This window comes from Amphibalanus amphitrite, unplaced genomic scaffold (assembly GCF_019059575.1).
Source record: "Amphibalanus amphitrite isolate SeventyFive unplaced genomic scaffold, NRLGWU_Aamphi_draft 001502F_arrow, whole genome shotgun sequence".
NCBI lineage: Eukaryota > Metazoa > Arthropoda > Thecostraca > Balanomorpha > Balanidae > Amphibalanus > Amphibalanus amphitrite.
The window spans coordinates 113,378-141,316 of record NW_024882995.1 but is presented as its reverse complement, the minus strand read 5'-3'; the positions used below and the strand labels follow the sequence as shown (position 1 = coordinate 141,316).

Genomic DNA, 27,939 nt, shown 5'->3' with positions numbered 1-27,939 from the left:
ACCTACTTATCAACCTGTTTATTTATCCCAGACTAATGACTATAGCGCTCGATTCTCCGGTAGGATATGGTCCGCCTCGTGCGGTTCCCACACCGGTACGTCCGGGTGCGGTCCCCACTACCGGTCCGCGGTCCGGTCCCTGACCACACCTGTCCGGTACCGTACCGGACGGACGGACGGCCGCCGCACGGGTCAGCTCGCCGGATGGCTGCTCCTGTGATCCTCTGACCCCGTCCGGCCGGTCTGACACGTCCCCAGACCAACTGCCCACCGCCGACCGCGCCGACTTCGTCTCCTGACCGACGCGAGGCACGCGGGGTCGTCAACCCGCCTGAGAGTCGCGGGGAACGCCGGCGTGCGCCCGGCCCGCGGCGGCGGCCGCGCCGGACCGGGCCGTGGAGCGCGGCCGGTGCTCCCGGCGACTCTCGGCGCTGCAGGTAGGCGCTCGGCGGCGCGCTCTTCTGAGGTAGACGACGGTTTCGGCTCTGCAGTGCAGTCGCGCGCGTCCGCCGGACCTCCGTCGGTACAGACGCTGGAGCGGCTACCCGACACCCCGGAGAGGTCACCCGACACCGCGCGCCGACGAAACCGACGCGTCGGCGCCGGCGGCAGACGGCAGGCGGCGCGCCGCCCGGAGACCGCGGTGACCCAGTGCCGCGCATGGACCGCCGTCACGTGGGCTGCGTGCGCGCCGCCGCTGTGCACCGTTAGGCATCTGCGGCGGCCGGTCGGCGTGTTTACCGTTTAGAGCGGCGCCGCGGCGGGCTGTGGAGGCGTGGGAACGCTCCGGTGACGGCGGAACTCGAGTGGACGGTGGACGGTGGACGGTCGGAAGGACCCGTGCCCGCGGCGGGAGCGAGAGTGTTATGTTCTGTGGTGAAGCGAATTTGTAATGGTTTGGTGACAAAACAACTGTGCTACTGGGTAACAATTTTATGAGCGCAGTGTGATATACGATTGTGATTGTGAACGAAAAGTTTTAAGTGCGAAAAAGCCTGAGCACCACGTCTGCACTGAATTGGACTGGCGTCAGCCTTGCCACCTTCACTGCTCCAGATCAGCTGCATCAAATGGGACCAGCGGCGGCTGCTCTCTCACGGCCTTCTGACCCGGCTGTGACCTCGTGCTGACCCGAGACGGGAACGGACACCCACCCGCCGTGATCGCGGTGACCCGACACGGCCGCCGGAGTTCGGAGCTCCGCACTGCTGAGTCCCGTCAGTGGGCAGCCGCGCGCCTCTGCCGCCCGCGATCCCTCTCTGTGGATCTACTGCAGCCTCAGGGCGGCCTGTGACACCTCCGTGGACCGTCCGCCCTGCCATGTGGGCCTCAGAGCTGCTGGGAGCGCTGCTGGGCCGGCCGGCCAGCCTGCCGGGCAGCCGCGACCTGACCGGCCGGCCGGTGCTGTTCGTCGGCGTGCCGGCCGACGGCGGCCTCTGGTCAGAGCAGGAGCTCCAACAGGTGGTCCGCTACCTGGCCGACATACCCAGGTGAGTCTATGGTGAGGTACACAGTAGAGATGTCAATCGGATACCAACTTTTTGGTATACCGATACCAAACCGATACCAACTTGGTATTTGGTATTTCAATCGTAATGTGTTTGGTATTGTGTTGGTATCATAAGGCCTCACTAAGGTATAAGAGGCTAAGAAATCGGTAAAAAGTAGGTATTTCCCTCATTTTCCCAAGTTGGTTTGGTTTCGGTATTTTCCCGTGGTTTTGGTTGGTATTTGGTTTGGTATCGGTATTCCGATTTTCTGTAATTGACATCACTAGTACACAGCGGCCCGGTACCTGGTGGACATACCCAGGTGAGTCCGTGGTATGTACTCGGCGGCTCAGTTTACCCAGGTGAGTCTGTGGCTATTGTGGTATGTGCTCTAAGGTTCGGTGTACTCTACTCAGGTGAGTTTGTTGCTCTCATCAGCTGTGGAGGGAGCACGGAGTCAGTGACCGTCCCACATTCCGCGAATACCGGGCAATTAATGTAATTACTCACTGCTGCACATTTAGCTCAAATGGTTATGCTGGAACTTGTCTCGCCTCTCAGAGCAAAGGAGTAAGTTATATGTATGGGCCATCTGAAACCTGACACGCCTGCGGCCTGCCTGACACGTTGGTCATTTTCTGCACTGTCCGTTTGATATCTGACACGGCTGAACGGTTTTCGCGCAGCACACCCGACGGCTCGCGATAATGCCGGCGGTTGTAACTAGTGTCGGTCATTACTCGGTCGTACTGCGGGCGGACGATGCGTTCTGAGATTGGTTGCTGCGGCCACCCCTTCTCCTTCCCTCCTCACTTCCTGGACCCCGCTCAGTGATTGTGGCCGCCGGTCAAACGGACCGCACTTTGCAGCCTCTCCAACCGGGCGTGTTCCACGTATTGGCCTGTGGGTAGGTCTGCAATCTGACCGAGAGTCAATTAGCTGCCGCACGGCACTTCTAATCGAAAGTATTGAAAATCGTGTTCTTGGGTTAGTTGATACCGAACAGTCATCTACCTCACATCGTTCCGGTTAGTTTGATTTTTTTGTGATGTTTTTTTGTCCTATCAAGGAGCCAAGATTTTTCATCGTGCCACTTTCCAACCGATCGAATGCCCTTGTTGGGGGCATAAAGAGGCTGTTGACGGACGGGTCAAGGACGCTACCTTGTCTCCTGTGCCGTGTAAGTACCCGTCGAACTGTCGCCGCTGTTCGCTGCCCCTACACCACCTACTGGCCCTTCCTCCTGTGTGGGAAACCATTTTGGCTTTACAGTGACAGCTATACAGCTGACCCGGTGGACAAAAAGTGACATTCAGGGCGTCTGTGAGCTGTTTTCGTTTGGACGGTAAAACAGTCGGCATAATGGGGTCTGGGGTCAGCGCGGCGGCGCTACTTACGGACTAAGGCTGGGCTGACTAGGCCGGAATGTGGTCTACCAACCGTCGATCTCTGCGTCCATCGCGGTTCGGGCCTTCAGCTTTTCCGCTGGACAAAACATCTGCTACTCTGTTTTGAAGTGTTACATGAAAGCTGAGTGCATTAAAACATAATGAGGTGGTGTGAGTCCATTTAGTCATTATCTCGATTAGATAATTATGACCTTTCTCCGACGCAATAAAAGCTCAGATGGCGGTGTCGGGGGAGCTTGACTCCCAAAAATTTAAAAAAGATAAAATTGCTTATGATGGAACGGATTTCGTTGGTTGAAAAGTAGGTATCAAGTTAGGAAGGCAGCTTTTTGTGTCACAAACCGCGCTCGAGGCCGTATTACGCCGTCTGAGTCCTGCTGGCAACATCTGGTCACCTGTCGCCGTTCGCACCGACAGTGGCAGCGGGGTCGGGTTCTGATTCGGCTCAGCCGCCGTTTAAACCGGACTGGAGCGGTAGAGCTGGGTTTCCTCTCAGGTCAGTCACCGGACAGACCTGTTACAATGACCTGCCCGATTATTGCCTTATCCTTCTTCGCTTGAGCATCGTTTTTTTCAACCACATCCTTCTCGACTTCTCAAGGTAGATGTTTGTTCCTGAAACTTATCTGGCTAATTAGGCTGACATTTCCCGTTTCTGATACCTAGTTTCGTGGATTTCATTTTTTTTCTTGGAAAGAACCGTATAACAGACCATGTATATTGACAGCTCTCCCTTCCTTACAGGCCGGCCGACTCGCCTCTCTGTGTGGTGCTGGGCGCCCTTTACTGATACTGACTCTCCCTTCCTTTCAAAGACCGGCCGACTCGCCGCTCTGTGTGGTGCTGGACGCCCGCGCGGGCTCGTGGCGCTCGGTGCGCGCCGTTCAGCGGACGCTGGCGGCCATCAGCGGCCGGACCGGCGTGCAGCTGGTGCTGCGCCACGACTCCTTCTGGGAGAAACAGCGCGTCACCTGCGGACGGCCAGAGGACGACGTGCAGGTCAGTGCGCAGCACAGTGCACGCACTCGCACGTTTACAGCTTACGGGGTCTTCAAGAAAAAACTTCATTTCAAGTGCACAAACTCGTATTTTTGTTTTCTATGTACATGCTTCTACGTACAAATCTTGCCAACATTTCACATGAGTGCTTAAGTTGTCAGCGAGGAATATAGAGGCATAGTAAAAGTTACAATTTGTTGCGATTTGGATTGATAAATCATGCTGCTAACAGCCGCATACATATGTTCAACATTAAAATGCGAAAACATGAACACACTTCCGACCTCAATGTGAAGAGGACATTTTTCTTGGTAGCACATGCCAGATGTTCGGCACGTTTTCGAAATATGAGCAAAAAAAACTTAACTGCCATTGCTGCCATGCCTATCTTGGCCTCTATGGCCATGCCGGGCGCCTTGTTCCGGGCCGTCTTCTCGAAAACGATCACCGATAGAATGTTGGCGCTACCGCCAGTTTGTACTCAAATAAGCATTCAAAGTGTTGAAGTATGATTGATTATCCCCTCTGTTGAAACAACACACAGAACATGTCTGGGGACTGTGAGGGTCCGGAGGTGCTGCGAAGGCGCATTCAGGAGCAGAACAAACTGATCGAGCTCCTAACGCAGCGAAACAGCGAGCTGGGAGAGCGACTCCATCGTCAGCAACAGCAGCAGCAGCAGCAGCAGGAGCAGCAGAGCGGGAGGACGCCCCGCGGCAGCCGCAGCGTCCAGCAGATCCGGCTGCAGGAGACCAGCGACCAGCTGGAGCTGCTGCACAGACGATTCCAGGTGCTCAGTCAGAACCATGACGAGCTGACCAAGATCAAAGACGAGTACAAGACACGGAACCGCGCCCTGCAGGCCGACAACGCGCGCCTGCTGCACGAGAACGAGCAGCTCTTCTCCGGGGAGCTGTCCCGCAAACAGGGCGAGCTGGACCTGCTGCGCTCCCAGCTGGAGCAGAGCCAGCAGCAGCAGCAGCACGTCCGCGGCCGGCTGGGCGACGCCGAGCAGCAGCGCGGCCGGCTGAGCCGCCAGCTGGAGACGCTGCGCCGCAGCAGCTCCGACACGGAGGCGGCGCTGCGCCGCCGGCTGGAGGACGCCGCGCAGCGCCAGCGGCTGCAGGCGGCGCGCGGCGCGCGGCTGGCCGCCGTCTGCACCACACTGCAGCAGCGGCTGCGCGACGCCGAGCTGCACGCGCAGCAGGAGCGCCAGGAGGCGGAGCAGCGCGCCTTCGAGCGCGAGCGGCGCTGCGCGCAGCTGACGGCGCTGGCGTCTGACCGCGGCCGGCAGGTGCGTCAGCAGGACGTCCAGCAGGAGCAGCTGCGCCGGGAGCTGGCCGAGCTGCAGCGCCGGCTGGCCGAGCACGAGCTGCGCGCGCAGCAGGAGCGGCGCGAGGCGCTGCGCGACGCCGAGGTGGCACGGCTCGGCCAGCAGCTGACTGCTCTCCGAGCCGAGTACGACGCCTACAAACGGCACGCCACCTATCTGATCGAGCAGGAGCGGGCGCTCAACGAGAAGCTCCGCCACTTCCAGGTGCCCAGGGCGCGGCCGCAGCCGGGGCGGACAGAGACGGAGACGGAGACGGAGCGGACAGAGACGGAGACGGAGCGGGCGAAGTCGGAGACGAGGACGGAGCTGGAGACCGAGGCGGAGACGGGGCGGGATATGTGAGACTATGAGCGTGATGTGATGATTGAGGTGTCCTGCTTGACTGTATGAGCCTCATTAGAACTGTGGAATGTAGATTATGGATTGTATATGTAGTTTCGAATGATATGGCGAAATAAATATTGTCAACAACCCAGTGTTGGATGATTTTCACACATGAATTTATGCATAATGTTGCACTGTTCAGTGCCATTTGCGTGACAATACTTTTCATGCAGTGCGTTCTGCAAACATAGAAAAAGCTTCTTAGCCTCTCAGAAGCCTTCATGTACTACGTTTGTATATACCACTTTGATGTACGTACCAATCCCATATTTGTTTTTGCTGTAATCATTACAAACGTACACAGACTACCGAAGTGAGTAAACCTTATCAGAGCGTGTGTCGTGTGTGCATAAGCCAGCCGAGTGTGGAACTGTTTGCTCGTCTAACATGCCACATTCTCTGCCTTTAGCCGGAGTACATTCCTCTGTCGAAACTGCAGCGTTACATCGCCCCGGACCAGATCCCCGAGGAGTTGGGAGGGACGTTCCCGTACAACCACGAGGACTGGATCCAGGACAGAATGGTGAGATGTGATAGCGAAACGTGACGGATAGACGAATACGCTCGGTTCTAGTTTGCATTTCACTGAAGTCACGAAGGATGAAATTCCGCTGTCGCTGTATTACTATAGCTGCATTTTAGTGGAAAAACTTTCGATGTTGTTCAATCCTATAGACCATTGTGATCAAAAGAAAGAACTCCATTGAAATCAGCGCTCCCTCCCGTTCGTCCCCGGCAGCGACTGGAGCAGTTTCTGCAGGACGCCGGTGCCGCGCTGGACGCGCTGAAGACGGTGTGGCTGCGCCTGCTGCCCGCCGAGGCCGCGCCAGCGGCGCAGCTGCGGGAGACGATCGGCACGGCCGGCCCGCTCTACCGCGCGGCGCTGGACACCGCCGAGGGCGTCATACACACAGGTAAATATGCCCCAGACTGGACACAGACACAGACACACACAGGGCCGACCGGGACCGGACACAGATACACACAGGGGCGGGCTGAGGGGGCTGCGGCCGACATACGCTTATCCATGGGCTCTTACGTCTTGGCTATATGAGGAGTCACACGACCCGGTCATCATCATGTTTTTCCTATTTTGTTTGTCGGCGAATATGAGTCGAATTGCGTGCTCTATTCTGACGGCCGTTGTGTTCCCCAGGCGAGGAGCTGCTGTCCAGTCTCCGGCCGAGCTCTGAGCCCGGCCTCCAGCGGCGGAGCAGCGGCAGGCCGCCGGACCCGGATCCTCGGACCCGGACCCGGACTCCACCGGACTCGGACCCCCGGACCCGGACCCCGCCGGATCCGGACCCGCTCAACCAGCGACAACAGGTGCGTGTCACAGGGCTGAGTGACCGGCGTGTGGACGCTGGATGTGCCGTCAGTGTGGCTTAGCTCCGAGTCAATATACCAGTATAGGAATACTTGTCTCAGACCTGACCTCTCACTGTGGACTTATATCACCCCTCAGGTCAAGGAGTGTGTCACTGATCTGATCTTATGTCGCCCCTCATGTGCAGCAGCGGGTCACTGACCTGACCTTATGTGACCCCTCAGGTGCAGCAGCGGGTCACTGACATGACCTGACCTCTCACTGTGACCCCTCAGGTTCAGCAGCGGGTCGCTGACCTGACCTGTCACTGTGACCTCGTATGACCCCTCAGTTGCAGCAGCGGGTCACTGACCTGACCTCTCACTGTGACCTTATATGACCCCTCAGGTGCAGCAGCGGGTCGCTGACCTGACCTCTCACTGTGACCCCTCAGGTTCAGCAGCGGGTCACTGACCTAACCTCTCACTGTGACCCCTCAGGTGCAGCAGCGGGTCACTGACCTGACCTCTCACTGTGACCTGGTGCGTCACGCCTGGTCGGAGCTGCACACGGCTCTGGGCCGCGCCGACCTCCATCGGCTGCTGGTCAGGCGGGTCGACGACGTGATTGGCTGGGTGCTCGGCCCGGGGGAGGAGCTTCTGGCGTCCCAGGCGCTGATTGGTCGGGACGTGGCCTCCTCGGAGCGGCTCATCGAGCTCCACGACGAGGCAGAGCTGCAGTGCAGGGTGAGAAGCTGGCCACTTTGTTTTATATCTTTACTTAGGAACATGCTTCAATCGCACTTCCTCGTTGACCTGTATGCTAAACTCTCATCTGCCTGAACCTCTGCCGACTCCTGACCACCCTCCACGCCCAGTGTTCAGCCCTGACCCGGCTTATATTGGGACCTCTGACCTCTAATCTCCCCTCTATGCTGCCGATATCTGACCCCTATCCCAATCTGACCTCTGCTGACCTCTGCCCTAGGACACGTACGCCGAGTTTGCCGCGGTGCGCCGGCTGCTGGAGGAGGCCGCCGACGGCCGCTCGGCCGAGACGGCCTCTGCCGAGGAGGCGGCCTCGCTGGCCGGCCAGCGGCGCTACATGGAGAGCGTGTGCCGCGCGCTGGCCAGCCGGCTGGAGCGGCGGCGGCACCTGCTCATCACCGCCGCCCGCTTCTACCGTCTACTGGAACAGGTCAGCCGGGGTACCACGGGGGAGGGGAGGGGGCATCTCATCACCGCCGCCCGCTTCTACCGTCTACTGGAACAGGTCAGCCGGGGAGGGGGAGGGAGGGGTACCATGGACCTGCTCATCACCGCCGCGCGCTTCTACCGTCTACTGGAACAGGTCAGCCGGGGGAGGAGAGGGGAGGGACACCTGCTGCTCACCGCCCCCCCCCCCTCATATTTTCCTCGTGTCCGAAGTTGTTCAGGATGTAGCCGCGGACTACTGACTGGTTTGACAGCCTCGTAGTTGCTGGACGACGGGCTGGTTTGACAGTTTTGTTCCAGCTGTCAATACGTCATCTCCAGGACTGTTCAGTGATCCGTCTGGCTGTCCGTGTCCCCCGGACAGGTATTACGTGCTGTGCCCCTCTGGCAGGTATCTAACACGCGTCACGTGCTGTGTCCCTCCCGGCAGGTGTCTGACACGTGCCACGTGCTGCTGGAGGCCGCCGATGAGGGCGTCCAGTCGCTGCAGCCCGACCAGCTCGCCGACAAGCTGCGGCGCATGCAGACCGTCGCGAACGACACGGGTAAACTGCCGACACGCTGTCGACGACACGGAGCTCGAACGGTGTACCTAGGTGTCGCTGTGATAGCCCCCGAATCGGCCCCGTCCTCTCCCGAGTCTTGGTTGGGGATAAGGCCGCTTCTTATGACCAGCGGCATGTTTACTCGTTTATATGCATATTATAGTGCGACTTATCTTTGAGCTGCAACGCACTCCTTGTTAACTAGTTGACTACATTTAGACACCGGTTGGATATAATCTTGCATGGTGTTTTTATGAAAATATGAGATGTAAAAATCACTTTATTGTCTGTCTGCGTAGAGCGGATATACGCCGAGCTGATCCGGACGGGTGAGAAGCTGCAGGACATGTTGACACTGCCGGTGAAAAACTCGGCCGGTCAGGACATCACCCCCGACTACAGGTGAGTGGGCTCATCGCTCGGATATTCTCTGGTCAGGACGACACCCCCCGACTACAGGTGAGTGGGCTCATCGCTCGGATATTCTCTGGTCAGGACATTACCCCCGACTACAGGTGAGTGAGTGGACCTGTCGCTCGCCATCTTACGGCCAGGACATCACCCCCGACTGCAGGTCAGTAATCGAACACGTGGGCAGTAATCGCCACGCCATGTGTGGATCGCCCATGATCGTAAATACATACATACATACATACATACATACATACATACGAACAGTTATCACCCGCGTACGCATTCAATCAGTCCTTCTTTGAGAGGAACAATTTGAATAAGCAGCTTTGACATCATTTGCATGTGTTCATTGTGTGACCAAAACCAAGTAAGCAGCTGCTACCCTGTATCCCATCCAAACCGAGCCCGCCACCTGTCGGTCCCCGTGACACGTGTCGCTGGTGCGCCGGCAGCTCGGAGCTGGCGCACGTGACGCGTCTCTCGCAGCGGCTGCAGCAGCACGTGCAGACGGTGCTGGAGACGTGGGAGATCAGCCGGCTGCGGCTCCAGCAGACGCTGCAGCTGGGCCAGTGTCAGGCGCAGGCCGAGCAGGTCAGTGGGGGCGCCGGGGTCGGCCGCGGCTGTTTACAGGGCCGGTGCGGGACCATATGCGCCGTATGTGAGCGGCAGCCGTAACCGGTGGGTCGTGTCTGTCCCGCTGCGGCAGCACCGACAGACAGACACACACACAGCTGTCTGTCAGCGGGCAGTCGCTCCTTGACGGTCACCGGCTGCTCGGCGAACGGCCGCTCCATCATCCCACAGAGGAGAGGCTGCTGAGACCACCGGGCTATTTATTGGGGTGGTGTGGTGGCCGACGGGACGATATATTGGACTTACACGCCGATCTTTCAGTGACCTCGTTAACAGGAAGGGTATCATCGTTACCTCAGAATGGAGTGATGACTGTGTGACAGCTGGTTGTGTGTGGTTATATGAATATGACCCCCTGTAGTCCGCCTCAGGCGTTCTTCCGGTGTGTGCCGGTTATATGACGTCCCTAACCTCCGCCCCAGGCGCTCTCCTGGCTGGCGGACCTGAGTCGCCTGCTCGGCTCAGAGCACGCCCGGGTGGGTCGAGACAATACCGAGATACAGCTGATGAAGCGACAACACCAGAGCTTCGAGGAGACGGCCAAGGTGAGGCCGGCGCAGGCAGCGGGTGACTGCAACTTTTGGTGTGCTTCAATATTTGTTCCGTCTCCTAGCGTTACATTTGAGTAAAGGTACTGATGCTTCAGTGCTGTATTTAACTGCAAGTACTATGAAGTACGAATAATTTGTTCGATTTTTCCAGCGCACGTACGAGTACGGGGCGGAGTCGTGCGCGGCGGCCGGCCGGCTGGGCGGTGACGAGGTGTCCGGGCAGCTGAGCGGCCGTCTGGAGCAGGCCTGGTCGCGGCTGAGGGCCGCCGCCCAGGAGCACATCACGCGCCTTCGAGTGGCCGCCGTGTTCCACCGCACCGCCGACGAGGTACGGCCGGTCCGGTGCGATCTGCCGGGCGGGGACCGCGGCCCGTCCCACTGACCGGGGGCCGTCCATTGGGACGGCTGGGAGCGGGACGACGGCTGTCAGTTCCTCCTCGGGTCCCTGGGCCGGGAGCCGCCGTCTCCGGCCGTAGGCTGGGAGGAGTCACTCTCCGGAGAGTGGGTTGTGGGACAGCCGATCACCAACAGCTGGGAGGTGTTACTGGCCGGGGGTGGGGAACGGTCGACCACAGTGTGATAACAGGACGGCCGGAGGGTGTCACCGAAAGAAGATGGAGGTTTCACCCAATCGTACCAACTGTACTGTGTATGGTGTTCCTGTTTCTCCCTCGCTTCCCTCTGTATTTCGTATTCAGTATCGTTTCACGCCCCCCCCCCCCTCCCCCCTAGCAACTGCGTCGACTGCGGCAGCTGTGCTGCGAGCCGCCGCGGCCGGCGCGCGCCTCGTCGGTCGCCTCCTCGCCGCGGTCGTCGCCGTCATCGGCCTCCTCTGACGCCGTCGGCAGTCAGCTGGGCGAGCGGGAGACGCTGCTGCGAGACGTCGGCCGCACCATCCGGCTGGGAAAGCTGCTCCGAGAGCGGCTCCAGGACGACGTCAAACCCAGGTGGGCAGAGCCGCTCAGAGTGCGACTACGCGGTGTCAAATAGGTGGGCAGCAGCGGATATGCGGAATATAATCACCGCCGCCGCGGTTGGCCCACACACAACCATTAACACCCTCTTTACGTAAACATCCTACCGCCACCATTAGCGTTTAGCTCCGCAGCTCCAAACGGGGGTACCTGAGCGGGGTTAGGGGGAGGGCCGCGGGGTGCCGCCCACCTTCCTCCGTCGCTCTGCCGCCGGCTCCGCCCTCCCCCGCGGCGGTGATTTGGACGGGGGCCGGCCCGGTGCGTCGGTAGGCGCCGGCGGCTCCGAGTTGTGGGCCGGGGCAGCAGCCGGGGGCGGCCGCCCGGCCGACCTGGTCGCAGTGCCAAACGTGAGGCGACGGCCGGCACTGGCAGCGTCCCCGCCAGCTGCCGCCGGGACCGAGCGACCTACCCAGTGGGCGGCGGGCGGAGCGCGGACGGTGACCGGCGGACGACCCGCGGGAGGACAGGCCGAGTGGCGCGGGTCACACCGGTCAGCCGAGTGAGGGAGAGTGGGTACAGAGTGACGAGTGGCCGGCGTTCGGTGTGACTGAGCCGGGACTCCGCACAACCACAGGTAGGTCGGGGAGTGGGCGTGCAGATGTGTGGGTGTGGGTGGGTAGGTGGGGGGGGGGGGGGGGCGGCCGGGAGGATACCCATGTGGAAGGCCATGTCGGAATTGAAATAGGCATTCCATTTTTTCTGCATTTCCTCAAGTTTAAGCTGAACAGCGGAGGGTAGCTGTTCTAAGCTGAACATTTAAATATGACGTTGACTTCATCAGGGTGTTTGAGGTGTGGATCATGGTATCATGTCATGTATCACGGTACTCACGATCTTTATTTGGTCATTGTTCACGATCGCGAAAGCTCGATATGGACTCACCGTCGATCTGATTACCGAAATAAGTTCGATTGTGCCTAAACTTAAATTATGATATCATTACTCAGTGACTTCCAATAAACCAGTGCTGTTAAGTTAAATTTCCTTACAAACACGCATGTCCTAGGATCCCCGCCGACCGCCGTGTGAAAAGCGGTGAGCATCTTGACAGATCCCCCTTGAGTCTTGCCTTCGCGCTCAGCTGCGTTGACCTGCTTCCTTTGATGTCCGACACACTTCGCGGCGTATCCGCTGTCGCCGAACAGGTGTGAGGTCGTCTCCATCAGCGACCGATCGGCACATCTGAGGGATCTCCGCGCCCGAGTACCCGCCCACATCCATCGGACCCATTTCCACTCTCACCAGTCGTCACCCCGCCCTCCTCCCCTCTCACCGAGAATAGCTGCCTTACCGGGGCGGCGGCACGATCTCCGTCCCAAACTGTGCCGCCCGGCTCCCCGGGCCGCGCTGGCAGCCGCCGGCGGCTCGACACCGACCTCCACGTTCCTGGTGCGCGCCGCGCCGCGGCCGTGGCGAGCGGCCGCCCCGTCACCCGGGCCGGTATGCCCCGCGCCGATCGCCTCTGACGGCCGGGGGTCGCCCGTGAGGGATGGCCGGAGGGCGGGGAGGGAGCAGGCTCCTCAGGGACGGCAGGAGGTATTGGGCCAAGTTCGGCGCGGTCTGTGCGTGTCTGGGTTACAGAGGGGCGACTGACAGGTGAAACATTCAGATCGTTCTGTCCATCCGACATAGGCCAGTGCTGGCGTTCTCTGTATAATGGTAATGGATCACTCAGTGCAACGCAATGAGCCGGTCGTACTAATGATTTGAAGACAAAACGAATGACTTTTATACTATCTCTTGCGGCTGGTCTGCGCTGTAACCGAATGGCGGGGATTAGAGACAAGTCCCCTCTAAAAGCCCTGGACACTGAATTATGGAACAGTCACAGCCACCTGACCATGGCATGCTCGGCCACAGCCGTGGCAGGGCCATAGCGTCACACTATGTGACGCCCAGTGCCAAGTCCAATTTGTCTCCCACACCTCCTCCGCCCGGGTCACGAGACAAACGACTCGGGGCGGACCGGCGAAGACCTCCGGCGGCCGGCCGGCGACAGACCCCCGGCTGACGGGCGGCAGCAGACCCCCGGCGGCCGGCCGGCGATAAATCCCGGCAGCGGACCGCGGACGGTGCCGGCCGCCGCCCTGGCACCCCTCAATGGGCCGGCGAGCGCCGACGGGTGGGCTGTCGGCGAGCCGTGGCCGGCCCGGGAGACGGGCTCAGCCGCCGCGCCCGCTCCTCAGTCGCTCCGTGCCGGTCTGTGCCGTGACGGGTCCGTATCGGGCCGCGGTGCTCCGTGCCGTTCCGCGCCGTTCTGAGCTGACCGTGGCCGCTGCGGCGTGGCAGCCGTGCCGGCCGATTTGGCGCACCGCCTGCCTGCGGCGCCTGCCGGAGCTACTCCGGCCGTCTGCTGCCCCCCCCCCCCTCCCCCCGGGCGGTACTGCGGGGACAGCTGGCAGCGCCAGCCGATCCGTCAGAGCGCGCGTAGCGCCCGGTTGTCATCGGGTGCTGGCCGCGTGCCCTGCGGCGCCGGAAACAGCGGCTCATTTCACCGTGACGCGCTCTTTGAGTTAGTGCACTCGCCAGTTTTAGAACCGACTCGGTCAAATGTCCTTTTGGTGAGATTCAGCGCCTGAGCGACGCATATTTTGAATGTTGAAAACTGAAAAGCATTGCCTCACAGAGCGTTGAATCCTGCTGAGCGGTGAGATAAGTCTGCTAAGCCGATAATCTTTAGTGCCGACTGAGGATTCCAATAGTCGGAAGCTATTATCACAGCTGGCGACGTCGGTCTGCTCCCTCGCGTGACCGGTCTCTCCTTGGTGAACTGACCACATTTACCGTCCAGTGAATTTAACACGACGACCGATTTTTTTTTTGTTCTCATCGCTACCAACAAGTTATCGAGGGGATCGAGGGGTCTGTCGGCTCTGCTTAGGCTATTGACAAACTGCGTAGACTTCGTACTCACATATAACTACTAGCATTTCAGGAACCGGTGAATGGTAACGCCCGAGTCAAACACGACTCGCCTCTCGCCTGGTGGATGCGGACCTACGCAGGTCAACCAGGCCGCCTCCCCCCCCCCCCCCCGCCCAATCACACCAGACCCAGCATGCCTAGCAGACCCGCCGCCTAAACATGTCCCGTTCGGTAACCGTTTGGGCGCCCCGCTGTCGTGTTTCAGCGAGTCGGACCGCAACGCCGGCGCCCGGGCGGCCATCTCCGCTAAACTCTCCGAGGTGGGGTTCCTGTGGGCGCGCCTGGACGCGCAGTGTCGGCAGTGGCGGCGGGCGGCCGGCGACTCGCCCGACTCCGGCCCCGTCATGGAGAGCTCGCCCGTGTCCAGACAGGTGCGCGGCGCGGCGGGCGCTCAGGAGCGGGCGCCCGCCACCGGCACCGGCAGAGATGAGGTAAGAATCGAGGGAGAACCGTCTTGTTAAACTGACAAGATCATGCGTACCAAGGATTAGCACAATCATTGACTATATGGGCTCTGCGGTCACCTCGTCCTGCGTCGTTCTTTTTATGTGTTGGCCTGTTCCGTGCCATTGATTCGTGTTGTGCTGCATTTCATTTTTCATTATAAATTTCATCGCATATTGCCCATTTCTCTCCGGGTTTGTGTTAAGTGCTATCGCAGTCACGCTTCCGGCGCCTCCGGATCACTGTATTTGTATTTGTATTTGTATTTGTATTTATTTTGAAGAGCACTCCACAGCAACAGTGGCTTTTCAAGCTCCGAGTCAGAGAATAGGGTAGATACCAGATGTGTACAAAACAATTAGTCATCCAACCGAAACATACCAAGTCACACACACACACGCACACACACTGAGTCAGACGACCTTACTTCAGTTTAAAGACAGCGTCCGGCTCCGCATCTGTCGCTTCAGGGCTCGTTGGAAGCGTTTCCCTCTGAGGGAAACGGTCTCAGGTGGCAGCTGGTTGTGAAGCCTCGGGGCTCTCGCACAGAAACGCCGTTTCCCCGCCTCGGTTCTTGACCGTGGTACATGGAGATGACTGTCCTGCCTGGTCGTGCGCTCACGTACGTCCGAGTTCGAGCGGAGGACGGCCGCGAGGGAGACCGGCTCGCCACTCGAGAGCAGTTTCTGCGTGAGGCAGAGCGTACTGTACTCAGCGAGTTGCTGAGCCCCCAGCCAGCCCAGGTTCTCCAGCAGGTCACTCGCATGGTCAAATTTTCTCCGGCCGAAAATAACTTTTGCTGCAAAGTTAAGGATTTTTTGGATTCTAGCTGTGTTCTTTTTTGAGCCGTTGCCATAAACTGATATGCAATAGCGAACCTGCGAGAGAACCAGGGCTGTCACAAGAGAGACGAATATGCCCCGGGGCACGACGTCGTACCTGTGAGAGACCGATGAGGGTCCCAGTGCAGCGGCGGCTGACGGCAACCCAGGGAGTTGCGCATGCTGAGCAGCGTGCTGGTCAAAGTGTCAATATCGATAGGTGATACAGTAAAACCACACGCCCCCACACGCGGTAAACGGCACGCGACGGATCGAGCAGCACCCTGGTCCCGGTCCGCCACCTCGGCGGCCACTCGCGGTCCGACAGAGACGAAGAAGTGGTTCAGCTCCTCGCTGGGTAGCTGAGGTAGCACCGGTGTGCCAGAGCGCTTGCCAGCCACAACCCCCCGCACGCTCCGCCAGGCGGCCCGCGGCCCGCGCTGCTTTTTATGGGACCTGTGATGGTGTTCTTTTGTGGAATGTTGTGGCGGGTGAGGCCACGTTTGTTTCTTTGGGAAATCAGATCCAAACCATCCGATTCTTCCGGCTCTCCGGAAGATGTTTACATTAGAAATTGTCAGCCTTCTGTTACGGTCGAGAAGCATCATGAATGAGACGCTTTATGCCGGCCAACTTATTTCATTCAGTTTCTAGCTTTACCCTTGGTTGGACTTGCCCATATCACACACACACACACACACACACACAATGTTTATTATCAAAGACAGAAAGATTCCGGAAGAATGCAGCAGAGGGATGCAAAAGCGCAAAGCGCTTGAGTTTGAGCATCACTCTGGAAGAAGAAAATACAAACAAACAGACAAAAACATACCAGATGAGATCCTAAACTTAAGATACAGAAAACATTTGATAGGCAAAACTCAAAGCATACGAGTTGGCTGTCGCCGCCACGACAGACACCGAGCAGTAAAGCAGTGTGCGCGAGCCACCGCACGGTCAGTCCGGAGCGCCACGTCCAACCGCAGCCTGACAACCTAGATCAAGGTGGTATCTTGGTGTTGAATTTAGTGTTCTGTAAACCGGTTTGATGATAAAATGAATTTTTGAAAGAGATGTGCGACCGCGCAGCCGCTCTCATCGTCCAGAGTTTCACCGTGAATAAGAAAGTCAAGTTTTTGCTTAGGAGAAATTTCATTTAGCTCAATACCTATTTGATAAGAAATAGTTTGAAACATTTCTAGCCTTAGTGGTTCGTAGAGTGCACAGTCAAGGATATAATGCCGAACGTTCTCGTTTGGAAAGCCACAAGCACACATTGATGTTTCACTTTTTTGAATTTGGAAGAGATGAGAGTTCAGGTGACTCATTCCGGTTCTTAGTCTTGTGTGTAAAATATTTCCCAATTTAGACCCAGTTTCATAAAATTTTGGAGGCTTGGTCACCCCCAGCCGCTCAGAAATGGTCTTTTTGAAGGATGTTCGTGGCAGGGATCGGATGGTTTCGGGGAGATCATTCCAGTGTTTAGCCGTTAATGGAAAAAATGAATTATGGTACGAAGTGGTCCGGCTAGGTGTCGTTGTATGTGTACTGGCATTCCTTAAGACTCGTCCGGTGTTTTCAGCGCGTGTGTGAGGCATTGTATTTTTAATATATTGTGGTGTGTACTCTTCGTGGCTGTTGAATGTGTGATAAAGTGTTATTCTATGCATGCGTCTTCTCGTCGATAGTCTATCCCACCCTAAGTCGAGTAAAAGCTTGTCAGTTGGTGTTCTAAATAAGGTTGCTGTCACGAGTCTTGCCGCTCTGTTTTGTAGTCTCTCGAGTCGCATGGCGTCGTGTGTCGTGATATGTCCGTCGTATACTGTGTCGCAATAGTCGAAGTGTGGTCTGATATACGTCTTATAAATTTGGTCGAGAATGGGCCTGGGTACGTACTGTGCAATTGGATATAGTGGGCTTAGTGATTGGTTGACCTTTTTACAAATTTTGTTGATGTGATGGTGAAAATGTAGGTCATTGGAGAATGTTAATCCCAGATGAGTGTGGTTTTCATGAATGGGTATGGGATTCCTACCAAATGTGAGACGTGGTGCTGTGAAATTATTTCTACGTGAAAATGTTTGCTGGACTGTCTTTGTTGTGTTGAATGTAATTGCCCATTTTCTGCCATATTTATATATTTCGTCAAGGTCGCGTTGAAGTGAAAGTTCTACGTCGTGGAGGTCTGTCGTTGAGTGGGATGCGTGAAGAGATGTGTCGTCTGCGAAAAGTAAAATTTCATTGTCGATGTTTTGTTGAATTCCGTTAAGATACATTAAGGCTAAGAGAGGTCCGAGTACAGAGCCTTGAGGACAGCCAGCGTTAACAATTTGTTGGTTCGAAAAGGTGTTGTTTATTTGCACTCGTTGTCGTCTGTCACTGAGGTAGGAAGTCAACCATTTTAACAGTGAGTCAGTTATGCCAAAGTCATGTTTGCATTTGTATAATAGTCCTTGGTGCCAGATCTTGTCAAAATATTTTGATATGTCCAGGTAAATTACTGTGAAGTCATGGCCTGAGTCGAGTGATTTGTGCATGTTATGGGTCAAATAAAGTAATTGTTGTTCCGTGCTGTGCTTTTTTCCGGTATCCACTCTGTTTGTCAGTCAATAATAAGTGTTCTGTTAAATGATCATAAATGCGTTTGTGGACAATTTTTTCAAAAACTTTTGAAAGGGAAGATAAAAGACTGATGGGTCGGTAACAGGTATAATCAGATGGTGATCCATTATTTTTATATATGGGTTTCACATTGGCCTGTTTAAACGTTGAAGGATAAATTCCAGACGCGAGAGACTTATTAAACAATTTCGAAAGTGGGCCTGCTATGATGAGTGCACATAATTTTAATATTTTTACTGGGATTTTGTCCGGGCCAGTGGATTTATTAGAGTCAAGGGAGTTTAAGATTCGTAGGACTTCTCTCTCAGTTGTCTCAATTGTACCGAGGGTGGGAATCGTCGTGTGTCCTATGTTGTCCATTGGTACGGTGTGCGAATTTGGAATATCGAGCTTTGCCTGACTGGCAAAGTAGTCGTTTAACAATGTCGCCTTTTCGTAGTCGTCTGTCAGTACTTTTCCGTCAGTCGTTTCTAGCGGTGGAATGATGCTGTCAACTGTCTTACCTGTTAATTTGCGAAGTGTTTGGTGGTACTTGTGCGGGTCTTGTTTGTGCTATCACTTGATTGCTCACCCAAACCAAGTTCACCTCCATTCTTCTCTGGCCCCTTCCCTCGTTCTATTTATCTTACCCCTTTCTCTGGCTTCAGAGCCTGCTCTAATCCCTGCTGCACCGACTCCCCTCCCCTCCGACCTGTCCTTGGGCCCTCCCTCCGACCCTCCCCGTGACCCTCCCTGTGACCCTCTGACCCCGCTCTGTGACCTCAGGAGGGGCCGGACTGTGCGCTGCACCGGTCTCCCCCTCCTCTCCGTGACCCTTCCTGTGACCCCGCTCTGTGACCTCAGGAGGGGCCGGACTGTGCGCTGCACCGACCCCCTTCCTCTCCGTGACCCTTCCTGTGACCCGCTGACCGCTCTGTGACCCCCAGGAGGGGCCGGACTGTGCGCTGCACCGGTCAGCCTCCTGGCGGTCCACCGACTCGGACTGGCTCACCGCTCAGTCGTCCGAGTACGGCAGCGCAGAGGGCGCCACTGGCGCCGCCGCCGCCGCCGCCGGCTCCCTGGCCTCACTGGAGGAGCTGGTCACCGCTCCGCTGGCCGGCTCCGGATCCCTGGAGCACGGCGACGGCGACTCCAGCCCCGAGTCACAGGTAACTAATTCACTGGCCCAGATGGTGATCATGTGTCCGTAAGAGCATACTTTGAGGTATTTGTGTGCACTCAGTCTGTGAGTAAATGGATCATCCTTTGGGACGGAAACTTTGCTTCGTATGATTTATCGGCATAGTTATGATTTATGATTTATCGGCACTGTTTCCATCATACTGGCTCACATAATCAGGATGACGTTGGTCCCAGAATTCGCCAGTGTATCCGCTGCTCCGTATTGTGTCGCTCGTCTCTGACGTACCTCCCTCTACCCCCCGCAGCAGGACACGGAGCCGCCGTCGCTGGGCGAGGACTGGAGCTACGACTCGCCGCCGGACACGGCCGACCTCTCGCTGCCCGGCTGGGCCGCCTGGCGCAGCAAGTCGCGCACGCCCTCCCTGGAGAAGCTGCTAGACGAGGACTTCCCGCCGCTGCCACCCCTAGGGGCCGGCTTCAGCGGACGGCGCAGCAGCAGCGCCGGCAGCCGGGACAGCGGCGGCGCCAGCGGCAGCGCCGAGACGCGCTCACCGGCCGCGATGACGCCGGCGGTGACGTGCGATGACGGTCTGCCGTCGTCATCGGCCGGGGACCGGGAGCCGTCCTCAGAGGCGGACTCGTCCGAGGGGCAGCCGCGGCGGCCGTCCGCCGTGTTTGTGTCCGCCGCCGGCCGCCGGCCGCCACAGCCGGCGGGCTGCGGGGCGCGACTGGTGGTGAGCCGGCCCGGCGCGGCGGCCGGCGCGGAGGGGCCGCACGGCCCGCCGGAGCCGGCCGGCGCCGTGGTGGTGGTGACGGCGCCGGCGCTCTACCGGCCCGAGCAGCGGCTCGTGCAGCGCTCAGCCTCCTTCTCCACGGAGCTGCGCAGTAGGCCGGCCGCCAGCGGGGACTCGGAGTCGCCTGAGGCCGGCGGAGGGCCCCGGCCGGCCGCCACGTCCACCAAACAGTCGCGGCCGGCCGAGGGCGGCAGTCCGGCGCGGCCCCGCAAACTCAGCCGCCTGGAGCGCCGCCTGGAGCGTCTGGACGCCTGCGTGGACGCCGTCCAGGCGCAGCTGCTCCAGCTGGAAGGCCACCTGGACGCTCGCATAGAGAGCCAGGCGAGCGAACAAGACCAGGAACAGTATGACGATGAGCATTACGAAGAGCTGGACGGAAAATGCGAAGGAAGCGAACCCGTAAACCAGCCGGAGGACCAGCACGAACACCAGCTTCGGAAGCAGTCCTCCACAGTACTGGAGGTAGACCTGTGCGCGGAGTCGGAGAGTCTGACGCCCGTGCCGCCGGCGGTGCGCGAGGAGGGCCGACTGGAGACCGCGCCCGGCCGGCGGCCCTCCTCCCTGGCCAGCACCCCGTCGCCGCTGGGCCGGCCGCGCACCCTGACACCGTCTGCCTCTGAGGACGCCGAGGTGGACGGATGGCGGCTGCCGGGCCGCGTCACCCCCCAGACGCCCACCGCGCCACGGACCCCGGTACTGGAGACCGCCGGAGGACACGAGCTGCCGCCCCCGCCGCCGCCGCCGCCCCAGTCGCCGCCGCTCGGGACACCGGCGGCCGAGGAGGAGCTGCCGCCGCCGCCGGAGCTGGGGAGTCTGCCGCCGCCGCCACCAGAGCTGGAGCTGGCCGGCCTGCCGCCGCCGCCGCCGCCGTACGACGAGCCGGCGACTGGCGCGGACAGAGCTGCCTCTGACGACTGCGCGGAGCTGCCGCCGCCGCTGGAGCCGTGGACGCAGCCCCCGGTCGAGCCGCGCGCCGCCGCGCCCGAGCCGTCTCCGTCTCCGCCGCTGTCTCCGGAGACGGCGCGCACAGTGGCGGAGACGGCGGCGGCGCGCCGTCAGCGGACGGGGCCGGCCGACGTCAGCGGTGACGTGTCTCCGGACCTGGACGTCAGTGGGACCGGAGACGAGGGCATGGAGCTGCAGTACGCGCACCGGGTCAGTGTGACGGAGCCGGCCGACGAGCCGGACGAGCAGGCGAGTCACTCACTGGGGGCACTGGGACGGGCGGGACGGACGAGCTGGCGAGTCAATCGGGACACACCGGGCCGGGCGGGACGGCCTAGCGACTACCTCAGAATCGGTGCATTTGTTTGATTTACCTCGATGGCTACGAACACTTGTTTTGTCGCGTAAGCCATTACATGTTCATTAATCAGCCGCAGAAATTAACTTCGTAGATACGGACTTTCCAGACTACCTAGTAGCGAAACTAGAGAGAACGATACGGTTTTAATACCCCTTAATGCCCTTTAATGCACCACTTTAATACATTACGATGACTGGCACTATGGAGGGGCTCGCTCCCAACAGAGGTCTGCATGGGATGAGTCGGTGGACCCCGATGAGGAGTATGTGGCCGCGCTGTGCCAGAACGGGTAGGTGAGGGGACAGAGCCGCGTCCGGGTGCCGGGGCCGTGGCGCCCGGTAAATGTTTACTCCCAACTGCCAGCGGCCTCATCTGGCAGCGCCGGCCGGGAGATCAGGCTGCGCAGCCAACTCGAGCCGCGCTTAGGGCAGCAGTGCTTTTATGCTTCAAGTTTGTTTATTGTTTGCAAAGATATCACTCTCCTTCCTTAAAAATAGCTCCACTGTCTTATGGTCATCTATTATCCCAGTGTGTGTGTGAATGTGTGCCCGTTTTTTCAGGACGAGCCGCCGGCCCATTCGGACGCCGCCACGAGCCCGAGGGGACTGGAACAGATTGAGACGCCGGGGAACTCGCTGGAGACTCGTCTCACAGAGGTGAGTCCTGCTCGGCTCCGGTCGGCAGGTAATGCTGTTCGCTCACATGGGACGGTAGGGGATAGAGAATAGACATGGCTCCGGAGTCGGCCGAGCCAACCTACCCTCCGACATTGTCAGCGGGCCAGGACGGAAGATTGCAGAGCTCATGGTGGCTGCATGCGGCACGTGCAGCATATAAGATCCAACCCGATGACGTGCCAGCTCAGTTAAAACTTGGCTGAATACGGGGAACGGAATGAAGGCAACGCTGCTGCCTCATGCCTGGTGGCCGAACCTCCCATTACATTGCTATCTACATAGTGCGGGTATTGTACCACAATGCAGTGAACAATAACCGTGCCTTGTCTCAACCCTGGCCTGTCACCGCCTCCAGACGGCAGACACTGGCGCTGGCTCCACTGTCCGGCCCGGTCGCTCGAGCGGCGTTTTGCCCAGTTTTTTACCGTCCCGTCGGTCGGTTTGTTTTCCCGGCTGGACCTGGCGCCGCTCTGTGGTGTTCCGCCGGCCCAGAGCGGGCCGAGCGGCTCTCCAGCCGCGCCGGGTGGGAGGGAGCGCGGCGCCATGCCAAACCATGTGGCCGCCGGCCGGTCGATCTCGGCGTGCAGCTCCCGTCTTCCCCTCTCCCCCCTCCCGGTCTGCCATCCTCTCCCAGGCTCTTCCCGCCGGAGGTCTGGAGGAGCTATTTTCGGACGGCCGGGAAAGGAAATCGCCCGAACCACGCACTGCCCTCCCAATGAGGAAAGAGCATGCAGTGAGCAGAGTTACGCATTTTTATTTTTATTTTTATTTTTATTTGTTGCAACGCGGACTGTAGCACTCGGCAGATATTTGATTCGAACTTAGTATAGGTACACATGATGTCCATGCAGAGTTTGGTAAATTTCATATCACCCACTGACGTCCTTTGATATTTCTGACATAGATTGCAACACAGTTCAAGTTTGAACTGTGTTGTCACGGCGAATAAAAGCCGCGTTTAAATATACCTACCGCTTCGTATCGCAGATGCTCCGTATGCGCATCAAAAGCATCACTCGGATTGCAGCTCAGGCTGTTTGTAGTGTGGTGCCAGCTAGTTGTTTCGAGATGTCTGCTCCTCTCAGCGTTATCGTGAATACGCTCCATCCGCCTCTACCTTCCGGTGCGCTGCTGGGAGCCTTCCGCAGCGTTTTGCTGCCCCCTCCCCCCGCCGCCCTCGGTGCGTCCCCTCCCCCGCCCTCGGTGCGTCCCCCGCCGGTGCAGCTGCCGCCCCGGCCCGGGGGAGTGTTGACTCTGTCCCTAGCGACGCCGACCGTGCGCGCCCACACCGTCCCAGCGACGCACGTGGTCCGTGTACAGTGCAGACGGCGCCCGCCGGCAGCCGTGCGCCCGCTCAGCTCTGTGCAGCGGGGCTTTCATGGCCCGGCCGGCCGGCTCAAATTTACTCAACCGGCGCGTGGCCATTGGTCAAATCGAGCTTCAGTGAGGTGAATGCTGATCGAGCCGAAAGGGGCTTGCCCAGTGCCCATGACAAGCGATAAAATCAGGTTCACGATGGGCTTTCTGGTTGGTATGTCAGCGACACGCTCGGTTTTTGTTGCCCACCAATGTCGGCAGGCGCTTCAGTCGCCGGTTTCCGTGTTAGCGATATGCGCTCTGTCTCACGTGACCTCTCGTGTTCGTGGAAGCCGTTTGGGACGCTCCGGGACCGGACGGTGATCATTGGAGCTACCCCGTCAGTCGCTGTCGGCCCCGGCCCGCCGCCGCGCTCCGGACTCTGGGAACACGCTCCGAGTGCCGGCGCACTCTCCGTAAAACCGGCGGCCGGAGGAACTGGCGGCGTGCTGTCGGCGCTCGTCTCGGGAGTGCTCCGGGACGGCGAGTGGGCGGTCCCGCGGCTCGGGGAACTCCCGGGCTGCGCCGCCGGCCCCCCGGCCCGGCCCCGTCCGGCCGGCCGGCGGATCGGTCAGCGGCTCACCGCTCGGCCAGCCGGCCTTGAGGCCGCCGACGACGCGGACTGGGGGCGGCGGCGGCGGCACGGCCAATTTGGCGGTCATGGAACTGGCACAGACAGACATACAGACATACAGATGCACTGAATGAGTTACACGCCGCCGCCAGGCAGCAGGCCGGCTGGCACGCCAGAACCGGCCGCCAGCCGCCAGTGCAGGCCACATTCCTCCACTGTCAGATGAGTGCGCTGTATCCAATTCCATATAGCTGGCCCCTCGGCGTGCTGACTGTGCTGATGTCAGAACTGTTTGTCTGGCTGGTTAATTCACGAGAAAGAGCTGGACGTGTAAACGCGGCCCTAAACGGCCTAAGGGCCGTTTTAGCAGCCGTTTACATGAATAGGGACTAGGGAGTCGCTTCAAATGCGTGACACACGCCATACTCGCCTGACGTATGTGTGGCGGCGTACAGTGTGTCTAAAAAGAATGTACCGTCGCCACTACGTGGCGCTGGTGTCGCGAGCCGGTAGTTGGCTGAATCCGCACCAGACCACACATTCCCAGGCGCTAGGTGACAGCTGCGCAGCGGCCGGTAGTAGCGTAAGCCCGAACCTTCGTGACACGACCCCGGGGGGGGGGGGGAGGGAGGGGAGCGGGCGGGGCAGCGCGTGTAGGGAGGGGTGCTCCAGCAAGCTGGCAGTTGTCGCGGCCAAAGGTCAAGGGGTCACACACCAAGCGAACGGACGCTGATGTGGGTTCGTGGGGATCATGAACTTGTGTGTGGTAGGTGCGTCTGGCGATGCACGGGTGATACGCCAGGTCTAAGCCAAAGGATTCAGGGGAGAGCTGAAGAAAACACCTGTTCAACTACGGCGAATAATAGTGCTGAAAAATGGAAAATATGGGTCAATGCAAGCCTTCATGACTATAAACAACTTTCTGAGGACGCAAAGGCCAGCATTGAATAACGATATCCGGATCGAAATTAGCAATGATTTATAATTAAATGCCGAACTAATAGCGCTGCAAAACGCTCCTAGTAAATTGTCAAGTCGGATTATACCCACTTGATTTAAACTATCCTAAATAAAATTGTTAATTAACTTTCTAACACTGACGTTCTTTATCATACGATAAGTATGGGGTTAACCAAGATTCAGCATCTTCCGCGTTCAAACAATCACCTGTAAGGCTAGAACATTAATGGCCAGGTAAAAACATGGTCGGGATTTGATTAACCGGATTTTAAGTCGATTTTTTTAGTCGGGATTTGATAAGTCGGATTTTTTTACGTCAACCGCATTTTTAAGTCAAGTCAGGTCACTGATCTATGACGCTATAAATGAGCAGTCCTAAAATGAACTGTGTGAAACTGTCCTAAACTGTCCTCAACAATTTGGGACTGTGTGCAAACTCCCAAAATGTTCCAACTTCGCAACACCCTCAGTGCAGAGCTTTCATAGGGAGATGAAACTTACAGGATCTTATAGTATGATCGAGAGTCTCACAACTTGTATAAATGTATATCTCGGATTTTCTGAAGGGTCGCCAGAGATCAGGTCAGTCTCTCACCATTAAAAGTCAGGGGAATATGGAAATTGCTAGTTTGGTCCGGAAATATATACAACTATCTCAAATTCTCAAGCACACGGAATCGTGATTTCATGCGCCCCTTGCAAGGTCTGAAGCTTTAATTTTGCTTTGTTGATCTTGCGTGACGTCATTTATCACGTAACCAAGGGTATCAGTTTTTCGTCAATAACTCCCGATCAACTAAAGCTACCGAGTCGATAAAGCCACTAATGGACATGAAAAGACCTGCCGAATCGATTGATATGCAATATGACCTCCTTTGACCAGCTTCGTGACCTGACGGGGTGTGACCTGACCTTGACCCGAGGTTAACACCTTAACTCTCGCCCGTATTGGTGTTTTTCCAGCCGCAAACGTATAAGGAAGGGGGGGGGGGGTCCGTTGGACCCTCCCTTGCCGTTTCGCCCCTGATCGAGCTAGAGCTTCACGGAAAAAAACGAGCGTGTTGGCCGTGACGAGAGGAAGTTGATGATACCCAATTTTAAGGTCCTTGGTCATCGGTTGACTTTCCAGGTCAGGTCAATGACCCAAAAGTCGGGAAAATCGGGCCTGTTAGAAAGTCGTAAAGCGTGGCTGCTATGGGGATTTCGGGGTGCTGATCACGAATATCATGTTAGTTTTGATCACAGATGATGTCTTCATGCATTTAGGCCAGGTCGGGTCAGGTCAGGTCAGGTCAACCAGTAAGGGTATTCGTAGTAGGTGGCAACCGCCTCTGACAGCTTCGCAACATGTTACGAGGGCACCAAAACTACTTCGTAAATGTTCATATGGCTGCTAAATTCGAATTCAGCTCCTAAAACTGGCCTAGAAACATGTAAAACTCGAAAAAGTGAACCGAGGTCATCAAAGGTCAATGACCTGACCTGACTTTCCGGTGACCTTGACACCCACCCTAATGCATGGAAGCAACATCATATCCCATGTTTGAACGCTTAAAACCACGAAAAGACTGCAAACGCGCCGCTAATGCGAGCCGACATACGCCGAATCGCGATTCCGGCCAAACATGGTCTCGAAAAGTAGGTCGCAGGTCAAAGGTCATTAAGGTCAGGGTCATGACAATTTCAGGATGGGTGTAAAATTGATTAACGCGAGGGTAACGAAAGTTTCGTCGCGATCGGCCGCTTTTTACGCGAGTTATTCGCGAAAAACCGAGGGAGGGGGGTCCGTTCGACCCCCCCCCCCCCTTCTATACGGGCGAGGGTTAAGTTGATCTCACCCGAAGAAAAAGTATACCATTCGACACGCCTGAGCTAGACAAACACGATGCTGCTAAAATCGCGGATCTGCGATCATTTTTAGCGAAGTTATTTACCAAAAACCGAACCTGTGCCTTGGGCCACTTGACCTGACCTCCGAAGTCATCAGCTGACCCTGGTCCTTAAATCGGAGACCAATCGCTGCATTTCGTAACGACGCACACGATTGTTTCTTTCGTGAGGCTCTAGCTCAATTAGGGGCGAATCGGCGAAGAGGGGTTGGAAGTGTTTCCTCACTTCCAACCCCCAACGTCCCCTCGGTATTCAGAAAACCTGAAGGTCCGGTGAGGGTTAAAACGTTTCTCCTGAACGAGGAAGAAATGTAAAAGTCAAAGCTCTATAGACGTCCTGTAAAAGTGGCCATAATAATAAATTCGTTAGAAATAAGATGCTTTTTAAACGACTTCCTCATATAAAATCGGGTGCTGGGAACAATCTTATAAACGCTTTAGAATGGACAGGGCGTCACTGGCTAAAGTTTGGGTGCAGAAAACGGCTATTACCTAAATGCAAAATGGTTTTCATGCATTTCAGTCAATTGTATATTGTCGGTCCCAGTGGCCGAGCTAAAAAAAAAAATCGGTAGTGTTTTGCATCCTTTACGCCCTAAGAAACTACACCATCTATCGAAGTGGGCGGGCTTATTTGAATGGGAGGGCGCATTATGCACGAATCGAGTGCTTTCGTTTATTTTGGACTGTATTTTACCACATCCACTGGTGGTATCACTATTAATATTATCTAATGCCGTGAATACGACAGCATTCCATTTATAAGATTGGGCCAATGGAGTCGCGCCCCGCGAGCTCGGTTTTCCGCTGGGCCGCTACAGGCCAGGAAGTCGGGCTTCGCCTGAGGGCAGGACAAAGGTCAGCGAGGGAGCGCGGGGTCAGCCAGGTATCGCCAAGTGCCGAGCGGATGCCGCTCCCTCCCTCTCTTCCCCTCTTCTCCCCTCCCCACCTCGGTATAGATGGGGAGGGACCGAACTGCCAATGACATGCGAGCGGTCAAGGCCGCTCGCGCGGCAGCGACCCTGGCGGCCGGGTGCCGCAACTGGGATTCAACCAAGTTACCGATTCGCCTCCTGTGGGAGAGCCAAACCAGGGGACATACTTTTTAGATATACTGTACGTACAGTAGGTCTACATAATAAGTCCTTTCCGTATGCGGGCAGGTGGCGCCCGAGTAGCGCTCAGGCGCTAACTGCC

At 57.5% G+C, this 27,939-nt stretch overlaps 1 protein-coding gene across 1 annotated transcript; it reads left to right on the top strand.

The window, feature by feature from the left end:
* Nucleotides 1-77: 77 nt before the first annotated feature.
* LOC122373481 lies at nt 78-27,920 on the top strand. Its single transcript, XM_043351587.1, has 20 exons — nt 78-1,490; nt 3,715-3,898; nt 6,025-6,138; nt 6,355-6,529; nt 6,772-6,941; nt 7,422-7,667; nt 7,909-8,118; nt 8,527-8,680; nt 8,980-9,082; nt 9,547-9,685; nt 10,150-10,272; nt 10,430-10,606; nt 11,011-11,225; nt 14,383-14,608; nt 18,991-19,212; nt 19,492-19,920; nt 20,029-20,673; nt 20,905-21,174; nt 21,847-21,942; nt 27,906-27,920. The coding sequence occupies exons 1-20, from the start codon at nt 1,321-1,323 to the stop codon at nt 27,918-27,920; spliced, it is 4,083 nt and encodes a 1,360-aa protein (XP_043207522.1). The 5' UTR covers nt 78-1,320.
* Nucleotides 27,921-27,939: the final 19 nt, after the last annotated feature.